Source organism: Pyxicephalus adspersus, chromosome 3, assembly GCF_032062135.1.
Source record: "Pyxicephalus adspersus chromosome 3, UCB_Pads_2.0, whole genome shotgun sequence".
Classification (NCBI taxonomy): Eukaryota; Metazoa; Chordata; class Amphibia; order Anura; family Pyxicephalidae; genus Pyxicephalus; species Pyxicephalus adspersus.
In genome coordinates, this window is record NC_092860.1 from 92865600 (window position 1) to 92877643 (window position 12044).

General features: G+C 38.0%; 1 protein-coding gene across 2 annotated transcripts in view; it reads left to right on the forward strand.

The window, feature by feature from the left end:
* The first annotated feature begins 466 nt into the window (after positions 1 to 466).
* The window catches only part of MCUB (mitochondrial calcium uniporter dominant negative subunit beta), a 43474-nt gene continuing 31896 nt past the window's right edge, over positions 467 to 12044 (forward strand). The window contains exon 1 of one of the 2 annotated variants that reach the window (XM_072405695.1): positions 467 to 684. In XM_072405695.1, the coding sequence (XP_072261796.1) occupies positions 624 to 684 (61 nt within the window). In that variant the 5' untranslated portion in view covers positions 467 to 623. The remainder of the gene's footprint in view (positions 685 to 12044) is intronic. The other variant, XM_072405696.1, reaches the window with a different exon arrangement.

The window sequence follows — 12044 nt, forward strand, 5'->3', positions numbered from 1 at the left end:
GAACACTATACCCTCACTAAGAGCACCTGCACATTCTCCATGGACTCTCTTTAGGTATAATGTCCCTTCTACTACAAATCACCATTTTATTTATTTTTTTATTTTTTATATAAATGTTTTAATAGTTTTTGTTGCTGGATATGGCTTGGGGTTGTGGTGTATAGGATGTCTATAGGCTCCTGAGATGTAAATCTGATTGTGATTTACATCAGAGACAGGAGGAAGGGAAGAGAAGGTCTCTATAAATGAGGATTTGCTGAGTATGTTACATATATTTAGGGTGCTAAGACCAGTGATTTAATAAATGGTAAAAGTAATAATACTGATTAGCCATGATGTGACTAAGGATGTGATAAGGATTCAGATCATTTCTGTGATGATCATCCCTCACCTCCATAGGACAATAGTACGAGTGTCAGCACACCGCCCCCCAGCGGCCGCCCGGCGCAGTGCAGCTGATTGTATGTGAGGGAGGTGGAGAGGGAGGAAGTGAAGCGCTTTACATGCACAGCTACGAGCAGTCACCGGAGTGCTGCCAGACTGAGGCCAGGGGAAGCAGCTCCGAGTCCGGGCTATGAGCAGCAGGAGAGGGCAGAGAGCTGAGTGAAGGGGCTGCCCTGTGTATGAGAGATGTCTGTGCTCGCAGAGCTGTGGAGGAGACTTCCTCTGGTTGCTGCCAGTCAGGTAAGACTTGTGTGTTCCAGTAACTTTCCCTAGTAGTGTACACCAACTACCTACCTGTGTGTGTCCTGTCACCTACCCCCGGCTGTAATATAATGGTGTGTGTCCTGTCACCTACCCCCGGCTGTATTCTTATGGTGTGTGTCCTTTATAGTGTCCCCCTGTCTATCTGTACAATCTGTGTTGTTGTTTCCTCCCAGCCATGATGTGACTCATTCAGATGATTGCTTCCTCATGACACTCTCTGCTGATCCCCTCTCTTCCAAATATCCAATTCTGCGTTCTGCATCCTGTCAATGTATTTATTCAGCTATCACTGTCATACTGATAAACTTCTCTCCAGAATAAATTTTATAGTTTAAACCCAGATGGTGAAGTTAATTAGAGAGAATCTGTGAAAGTCATTTTCCTAATGCAGGATTTTATTAGCAGCATTAATATGTACCCCATTGTATCAGTGCTAAAAACTGACCAGGAGCTATATTCATCCCTTCCAGCATTGCAGAACAGAAAATACAAATCACTTACAGATATCTGCACATATGTACTACATTCCTAAAACTCAAATCTAATGTTCTGTTTGTATGATGGAAGTAAAAGACAATACACACAGAAACACATTATTATAGATCAGCCAGGGGTCTATAGAAGCCAAGCTGTCTATGATTGACTTCCAATTTGATGGTGCATAGTCAACACCATTTCACCATGCCAGCATCTTATCCCCAGAGATTACAGCCATAATCACATCTTTTCACAATTAATTTATTTTTTTGCAAGGGTCCCTGAGACCTGGAAATCATTTTGAGTTCCTCTGGGGGTAAGAAGGCTCAGAAAGGTTGTTATAGATGTTATTAGATCACCAGGCGGGACACATAGCACTTGTACATGTTAAATAACTAAATAGAAATAAACTTATATCAGTCCACAAACTTGTTAGGCTCTGCTAACCTGAAAATGCTTCCAGCTGGCTAATTTGACTCCGCCTGGTTTTCTTTTTGGGTATTATGGTAAATATTACTTTTTTCTTCCTCCCCACTCCATTTGCAAATGTGATTGGAAGTTGGAATCATATTTCTGTTTTGTTAAACTTTCCTATTACTGAACAAACATTCAGTTTTGCATTTTGAGCCTTTCAGTGAGTTTATAGCTATTTTTTCAGTTACTGGAATGTAAAAGTTAACCAATGACCTTGAAGAGACTATTGCCTTCACTTTATAAAACCTGTCCATTTCTCTTATGGCCAAAGACACGTTTTGCCCATTTAGGGCCTAAAGGAAAATGTGTGAAGGGGCCGATGTACCTCCATCAGGTGAAGGTCATCTTGGGTCCTGCTGCAGAAACAAGTCTATGATTTGTAGGAGGATGAAATTTCCTGTCGTGTCTATCTCTTGGGAGATATCTGACATCAAGTTACAAATATTCCAGTTATAAAGAAAATAGTTAAATCATAATCTGTATCCTACACCATAGGTGAACCCATTCTAAAGAATGCTGATTGCCTGGATTAAAGCCGATCTTTTGTTTTTAGCAATTTTTAGCAGTAAAGGTCCGCATTACTTTCTTTAAGTTTTTCTTAGGTTCAGTCTGTCACATATGAGAGTGTTATTTGTCCTTCGTATGGATATGTTCATGTTGATTTAGAGGGTGAGGTGTATTTTATTATATTTATAACAATCCAGACCACAAAGGGAGGGCCAAAACCTTAGAGGTTTAAGTCTGAATAGATGGATTAGTGTGCAAGTTCTTTCAAAACCTTGCTGAGGATTGAGACTGTGTTGCCAAACATAAATTAAAAGAAAATGTAACTATTTATGTAGAAGTATATATGTAGAGCCTGGATCAAAAGTATGCATATTTTATTTAAAATAAGTCTGTGTGTTCAGATGTGTGTGTGTGTGTGACTCAGATAAAATCAATTCTTTAAAAAAAAAAAAAACAAACTTAAGCTTTGTGGAAAATAACTGATGTTTATAACTTTTCTGGATCTCATAAACAAAACAAAAACACACTGCCATGACTTGACTCTCCAATCATAGCTGTCTATCTGGCTTTCTGCAGCCCTTGTCAACTGGAAGGGAACTCTATAATGTCCTGTATTCAGTGCTAAGTCTAGTTTGCTTTTTTCATACATTTTAAATATAAATACTTTATCATTTGTGTATTCAAGTTTGTATAAATGCAGATATAAGACACCCATACATACATGAAGACCCAGCTTCAAATCTCAGCCAGGACTCAATCTGTATGGAGTTTGCAGGTGCTCTCCATGTTTGCGTGGGTTTCCAGGTACTCGGGTTTCCTCCCACATTCCAAAATCATGCAGGTAGGGTAATTGGCTTCCTCTAAAGTTGACCTTAGACTACATTATTGACAATTTATGACTATTGTAGGGTCATTAGATTGTGAGCTCCTTTGAGGGACAGCTAGTGACAGGACTTTGGACTTTGTACAGAGCTGTGTAATATGTCGGCACTATATAAATACTGTATAATAATAATAATGTATATAGCTACATACAGTACAAACTGAGATTATTATTTTATTTTTTCTATTTCCCTAACAAACTGGCACCTGGCCATATAGGGCAATGACTGCTAAAATCTGTGGCACCCTTAAAGGAAGTTTCAGTGCCAATGGTGCGTTACCTGTAGCTGTCTGCATACATCTTCTGTTTACTTCAAGAGCCCAGGGGGCTGGGACTGTCTGAGATGAAAATACCTGCTTCAGCTACGTTGTTGAATCTTTCTTCGCTCACATCTTCTATTGTCTGCTAATTCTGGGTTTACACTATATGAGTATATCACAATGCTTAATGCAAAACATTGTTACAATTGATTTAAACTCTTCCATTTCTAATTAAAATATTAAACACAACACAAAGGTTGCAAGTTTATTAGAATAATTACCCAGTCTACAAAACAAATGTCTTGCCTGATACATTGTGGATGGATATTCTACCCAAAGAACAAATGTAGTTATGTGAATAAATTGAATTGTTCTGATTTATTCACTTTTTTTGCCCAGTTGAGAGACTATTAGTGAGTTGTAGGTAGGTCCTTTTTTAGTTTTGCATAATGGGGCAATAAAGGTTTCAGGATCCTCAAGGTGTACTAGAAGAAAAGATTTGTAAAGGCTCTTGTAGGTGCTTTCTCACTAAATCTAACTTAGTTAATATTAGGGGAAAAATCCAGTGGGTTTAGTATGTATTTGTGCTGTGTAAAATAAATACAGTAAGACCACAGGTCCAATATATAAGATTGATCGATGCGTGCAAGAGACCTCCAGGTCATCTGATGAATATGGTCACATACACAGGAAAGTGCTTTCATTACACACCTATATTCACAATCGAATCAAAGCTAATTTAGATGGCCTCAGAAGTCATCTGCTACCAGCACAAGACCCGATTACCAGCTGATTTCATTTCTGAATCCGTGGGCAGCATATGGGGATCAGTGATGTTAAATTTAGGACTCAGAACAGAATGTAGCTTATAGTTATTTGCATTCTGAAAGCATAAGAGAAACGTACATGTGCAGATAAGGAATGATTGAACTTGGTATGAGATCTTTCTTCTCTAGTTGTCATCTTTATCAGAATATTGGAAATATAAGCAGTTCTGACAATCTTGTGGAAATGTCCCATTTGCTAATTAGAAGCTGCTGCAGAAAAAGGATATGCTGGTTCTTTGCTTTAGGGATAATAAACCTTGGCATGGTCATTAAAATGACTTTTCAGCTTGCTGGGCATAAACATTTTTGCCAGGGAAAAGGTCTTAGTTAGCACGTACTATTCCTGATTTTGCTTCTTTTCCCTTTTGGTTGTGGTTGGAATACTAAAAGTATAAAATACGTTGACCCGAAGGGATGTTTGCACATAATGAGAGCCCACCTAGAGATTGCAATATCCATATGTAAGTACATCCTCTGCTGGATGCCAAAATTACAAAATATGTATATTTTTAGAACATTTCTTTGAATTTCTGAAATATTTACTACAAGCACCTTTTTTGGTTTTACTTAAAGTGGATCTTTAAGCAATTTTTCAAACACAACGCACTAAAAAAAAGTCTCTAGTTTAGACTTTGTCTAGGCTGATATGATGTCATCAGTTTGCTGCATACAAAAGGAAGCATTTACTCTGCTGTATTCCAGTACTTGGAACGTAACACTTTATTGCAAGTTTAAGACATTTGTGAACACTCTCATGATGTGTACATAGAATATAAATTACATGATTGTACCATCTATGAGCCTGCATGTCAGACCAGGAAATAGATGATGTCCAAAGATGATTTTTAATAAAGATAGCTGTGTCTTTCTGGGGAGAAAATCACATAAGGTCATTGTCAAGGGGGAGCATTGTATTATGTTTTTTTGTGATGGTAATAAATATTTATTAGTGTTACACTTACAAATTACTTCACATGAAAAAATATTTCTAAGGTTTGGTCTGCATTGTGGTCTTCTTGCCTCCACCAACATTTCTTAAGTTGTCTGGTTGTTGTGGGTGGTGTTGACTGCTAAAATCCCTGTTACCTAATTTACCAGTCATACAAAACAGCCTTTTCATTTTGTGGTGATCTCCATAATAACTTAGACTGTACATAGGTCCATCTGATTTATTTCAGAGTTGCAACGCCTTTGTAATGCTTCAAATTTTTTTTTGTACGTATATATGAGATAAAAAGAGAGGGACCTATCACTACACATACACATTTTGGTATTGGCATGCTTTCCAATGTACAATTTCATGTGCTGAAGTATATATGTAATATGTAATTTTATACTTTTCATCTGCTACCTTAACAGTTCAGTAGCAGAGATACCAGTGCCCTAAAAAACTGCCTCATTGTATTATGCTGCTGTTTTGTTCTGGCAATTGTGCTGTCCCTCACTTCGTTGGCAAGTAAACAATATAGTTTATATTGAAGAGGTGACGGCCACTTTTCTAGGATGGCAGATGACAGACAGCTGCCTGGATCTACATCATTTGGAATGGTTAGAAGACACCTTTGAAATGCCTTGTTGGGTTGACAGCTGCCCTTACATTGACTTATACCAAACAAATTTTTCCCATAAGAAATAAAAGGAAAATGGTTACACTGTTCATATGAAAAAAAATCCTATTGTTATTGGCATAATATACACTAAATCATTTCTTACAGCCCCATCAAACACTAAAATACATAAATACAAAAGCAATTAGATGAAATAAATGAAAATTTAACCTCGCTTTACCTTGCTGGAAATAGTCGAGTGCCTACTTAGGATGGTGCTGAGAAGGGAGGAGGAGGAGATGTTATGTAATTCACAGAGTTATAATGCGGGTTGTTCACTGAATGGTAGCAACTGGCGTACTGACACTCGTGGGCAGTCATGGCTTTGTCTCGAGAGAGCAGTGTTGCAGTGGTATGACTCATCTTGACCCATACAAGTTCTAGCAAAGGTATACCAAGCAAAATTTTTCATGTCCAAACAGGATTTATACCAAGTTTGACTTATTCCAAAGCGGGCTTATACCGAGGTACCACTGTAACTTAAATGCATGTTTAGGATGTGAGAGGAAACCCACACAAGCACAGGTAGAACATACAAAAGTCTGCACAGAAAGTGTTCTGACCAAAGTTTGGACCTGAGACTGAGATCTGCAAAGGCAAGAGTGCTAACTGCTGAGCCAAGTGTTCCGCCCATATTAACAGAATAAAAGTTTTAATTAGGGATTCTAAACTTAACATTTGGGTTCACTTGGACATATCCAAGACAAGTTAAAGGATATACAGGGGTGTTAAAAACAAATTCAGTCATAATTAAATTGATTCCCTAGCTTTTCAAGTTCTCATAACCTCATGTTGGTATGTTAGGGTACCTGAATGCCAGTCGTCTTGGTGCATGCTAGTATCAGAGTCTTACTGATACTACTGCTATGGCTTCATCAGCTAACAGGGTATTGCGTTTTGCAACACCACTACCCACCATTCTAAATGCCTCACGGTGTTTCTTCAAAAGCAGGCCTAGCTGTACAAGAGCAGAGGGAACACTTTTAAGGACATCTGTGAAATAGTGAAGTACTTATTTTAGTAGATATAAATATAAGAAGAGTTACAGGTTAACTAAAGTTTTTTTGGCTCGTTTCTGTAATAATGGCTGATTAAACTGTCCATCAAAGGAGATAGTATTAATACCTTTCCCAGTCTTCCAAACAAAGCAGAAATGTTATCACCAGATATCTAGTCTAAGGCTACATACACACTTACTTTCACAATAACAAAAAACTGAAAAATGCATGAACAAGCGCTGTACATAAAGCGCCATTCTGCTCTATAGAGAGGGAAGGGGGAAGAATAACCAAGCGGCACCCTGCTGTGCTCTTTCCCCTTTACTTTCATTATCATCGTTCCTCGTACTACATCCTAGGACACGCCAGGATGGTCATCGGAACACCAAGTGCTGTACACTAACCAGATTCTTGTCCCATATCAGCCCTGGGGCGATTATCGGATGAGAATCATCTGACTTGTGTACATAGCCTAAGTAAAGAGACATTTCTCTTTTTTTCTTATTTGCTAACATTTTTGATACACAAAAGGCTTGTTATGGTTTCATTATCACCAAAACTAAGAACAATATAGTATAGGTGTATGCATTTAAAGCTAAAGAATTCAAGCTCTCAATATGCAGTTTTATTTTCTCCAGTGTAATTTCCAGGTGTTCTAGTGGATTTCACACAGGTTTCAGATGCCTTTTGAATAAGTTTTACATATGCATTTCCATAGAGTTTTGTTAGATTTAATAACATTCAAATTTTAGGAGCATTCTTCCAAAATTGCAATGCACTCGGGCACAATACACAGCGGTGAAGGATGTGTACAAGAACTGGGGCTCTGCAAGAACAAAAATTCAGTGACTGGACAGGTGGAACAGGAGATCTTATCAATATGGTCCTCAGATGATAATAAACCAATCACGTCTCCATGATCATAGTATTATCATCAAAATCTAGCAATGTGCAGAATTCTATTGAAATGGTAGCAGATAGCTGGTTTGGTATTACTTTTCCACTATTATTATTTTACCTATTTCCATGCAATAAGGCTAATGCTTTTTATAATGGATATGTAGCAGCATTCAAGCTGTGTTCTGAGCTGCTGCTCTCAAGTGACTCAAATTTGTTCTTTCCACTGAAATCATTTTGTGATGCTTTCATTCTAACAATTTTCTTTTATGATGGCTCTTAGGTTTTCCAGCACGTATATAACAGATTTTTTTTCTCATACACGCAGGCTAGTGACGTTTATATTCTTTGTTTTTCAGTGTTATTTTGGGCATGTTTTAAAGGTTATATTTGAAGAAATTTCCATTCTATTGCAGAATAATTGGTTCTAATAGTGGGATATTGGTACAAAGGACACGCAGACATGCTAAACGTAAATAAAGCAATGTTTATTCTGGCCTGTGATGGGAACTCTTTAGTTACAGCAATAAAAAATGCTGGTGGTATATGTTTGCTATGCATGGAAATATAAAAAAGGACAGAGGAAATACAGCAATCATTTAACTTTTACATTGTTTTTAATTTAGGAACAATGTTGTCTGTTTATTCTGACATAGTCTTGTATCAAAGTTTAAGGTAATTGTACTTCTGTGACTCTGAGAGGGCTGAGTTAATTTCTGTTTTTTGAATTAATTTGCAATTTTTTTTTTTGTTTGGTTTTTTTTTTTGTTTTGTTTTTTTGTTTTTTTTCCCCTAATGTGTGTTGTAATAGCATCCTGAGGTGTGTGAGGCCAAAGTTGATGGGAATTTGGCAGCATCCCCCCCTTTTTACCTGGGAGAGGAATTAAAGGTTTTGGATAGGGCAGGGCAGTGGATGATTGTGGTGCTGCCGATTTGCAGCTGTTTATTCGGGATGCAAGAATGGGTGGACCAGACAATCCTTCATTTTTCCAGGCCAGGATTTGGAGATGGTTTAGAACTGCAGGCTACACATTGCCACCTGTGTTTTATAAGTGGCAGGTAAAATGCAAGGTTCAATGTTGAATGAATGCTAAGATATTCAATGTTTGCTACATTTTATTTTATGAAATTGTAGTTCTACTTCACATCATCCACCTACTTGGAGGAGCAATGCCTATGGATTAAACACATGCAATATATTGTTTATCTAGTTTTTTTTTCAGCAGACTGATTTTTCAGCAAGCAGAAAGAGATGTAGCATATTAAGTCACTGAAACACACTTTTTGAGCAATATCCCAGGGCACTGAAATTGCACTCTGGCTGTGCGTGTCCTCAGTAGTGTAAAAGGACAGCTGCATAAGAAGGCCTAAAGGCCCAGCCAAGGAATGCATAGTAACTGTTCCTAATTAGAGTTTCCTCATATGGGCCAATGACTCATCCTGTGATGATGTTAATGCTGTGAGTAATACTTCTTTGATCTGCCATATAATCACCATGGCTGCAATTTTCAGTCAGAAACCTGGTATAAGTGCTCCACATCCTGTTTGGTAGTTACAGCTGAAGAATGGAATAGCACGGGACTGTTGTTACTATCTGCAGTGGTCTTAGGTTTAGTAACAGAATGTACATCAGAGAGGTTTTCTACTGAAGCCTATGCGTGAAAAGCTTTCCAGGAGACCTGTGGTAAACGGGATAAAAACTATAAATTGCAGAGCTATATGAAATGCAAGTAGCACTGCTGGGATAGCATTGGCAGGGGGAAAACACAATATTCCAAAACCTCTTTGCCAGTTTCCGAACAGGACAAAGAATACAGGTTACTGCATTTTAGTATTTTTTTAATTCTATTATATAATATAATATATACATACACACGTACGTATATACACATTTTCATAGATTCATCTATTGGCAGTATTAAACCTACAATACACTGTACACACGCCTTGTTTCATCAAGTTGCAAAACTCTCCACCACACCCTTCATGCACCTGTGATCCAAGTGTACAAACCTAAAGAGATGAACTCCCAGCAACACACTGAGCATAATATACATGATGTAGCTGCAATTACCAAAACCGATAATGATTTGATAACTAATTCGGTCAAAAGTAGCCGGACCTGTCATTCCTCACAACATCAAAGTTTCAACCCCTTTTTGCAGCCCGTATGATTGAATTAGGAAAAATAACAAAATGGGGAAGCCAAGGTTTCCCTCACATCAGGGATTAGGGGGAGGGTGATTACAAATGCCAAAATTTTGGACTTGATGGTGCAATACATAGTGAGGGTGAGAGGTTTCCCTGCCCCAAGACCCTAAAGTGTGAGTGCCTATAAGGCCCATAGAACCCAACCTGTGTCACAAGAGTAACAGCTGACTTGACAAACTGAGATGCAAACTGGCAGTGTACAAAGATTGTCCTTCCTAGAAAGTTAGTTTAGGAATGACAATGTACAGTCTGTGTGATCACAAGATAAGGGATTCGGCAGGAATGCGTTCTTCTGTATGTAGTAGGCTTAAAAACTAATTTTACCAGATTCCTTCTCTCAAGGTGACATTGAAAAATTGTGTCTAGGCCTAATCACTTTTCTAGAGCTTAAATGTAAGAAGCTCCAGAAGAAGCAGGAAGTGTTTTAGACTTTTGCAGACTTTAGCTTTTACACCGGACAAAGGGTGCTTCTCGGCAGTATGCTGGCAATGGGTGGGCATTTCTCATTACTCATGCTGTGGCTGGTTCTTCAGAAAATGAGTTTGATGAGTTTGCACAGCTATGATCTGATGCTCCTGAAACGTTGTAGTGCTCAACTTTAACGGTTGTTTCTGAACATGGCTTCCCCCCACAGATTGACCAGTTCTTGAAAATAAATACCTTCTAAAGCATTCTTTTTACTTCCCCCACAGGCAGGGGGAAGGCAGTACATTTTCTATGTACTTTACTGATGCTGTGACCAGTGATAATCATGGGATCCCTATTTATTGTACTGTGCTGTGTAATATGTTGGGGCTTTTTATATGCAGTTTATGTTTATTATTAATAATAATAATCAATAACATCTTTTTCTCTACTGCTGTTGCACTCCAGAAATGCGCTTCAATGCATTAGATTACTATTAAAGTCTATTGCAAACAAAGTTTATGTTCAGCGGCTGATCTCTCTGACATGCTGTATCAATCATCTCAAAAACTTTAGCACCACTGTAGGCAAATCTCAGTACAGTTTGTTTCAGTGATAACCAGGGCTTTTGGGTGGTTGGAGATATTGGTTGATGGCGGTTCTGCTGTCAAGAATTGTGAACTTAGCTTTGGCAGGTGAGAGAATTTACATTTATACAGGTAGTCCACAGGTTACATAGGAGATAGGGACTGTAGGGTTGTTTTTAAGTTGAATTTGTATGCAAGTCAAAACAGGTACATTTTTTTAATAAATGAAATTAGGACAGATGTTTGTCTCAACATATTATTAGGCAGCATGGTGTCAGCTACTGTATAAAACCCTCACTGTGAGTTAATCACAAACAAAGCGGGAAAAAAAAACTTTATGAAGCCTAGACATTCATTACCTTCTGGAGCAAGCTATGTTTTGATATGCAAAAAGAAACAACTGCAGAGTTGGTCTTTAAAGAGGTAATAAATAGTTACAAGTTGTTACAGTTCAGCTCACCCCCCCCTAAGATCACCCACAACCTCAGCTGTGTTTAGAAAAATATTTCTTCTGCAATTCATGCGAACCACCCCATACAACATCTCTCCTGCTCACGAGGGAGCAGGCAAGCTCCGTTAGTATCTAGGAGTCGTCCGTATGTGGAATGTCCTTAACTTGGGGACTACCTGTATATATACATTACAGCCTATGTATTCAACTATGTTTCTTGCTTTGTTTCAGTGAAATAGATTATCCCGAGAAGGTCCTGCTATATAGTTTGCCTTGTCTACAGTATTTTTGTTTGTATGGTTCATTGAGGGTATGATGGTTGCTTTCATTTATTTCCCTTTGATAATGCAACATTTTAGAATATAAGAAATGTTATTGTGAGCTGTCAATTTCCAGACTGCTGTTAAAAGTAATGTCTGCTTTTATTGTTGCTGTTTATAACTAGATGTCCCTATTTACCATAATGCTCACCCTGCCTGTAAACAAATATTTGCTAAAGGAAGCTCTGACTGAAGGAGAAAAAGACATAAAGAACATGCTTCTCTGTGTCCATAATACCTAATAACCAATGGAATTCTTCAAATGATGCCGTGCTAAAGCGATACTCCAGGCTTTTATAAAAAAAATGTTTTATTGCTTAGCCCACAAATTGTTTTTTGCAGAGTAATAATAGTAGGAACCTCATTCTTTACCACGGTAATATGATGCTTTGCTTACCACATCTAAGAATTCAGATCCGAGAATTCCATAAT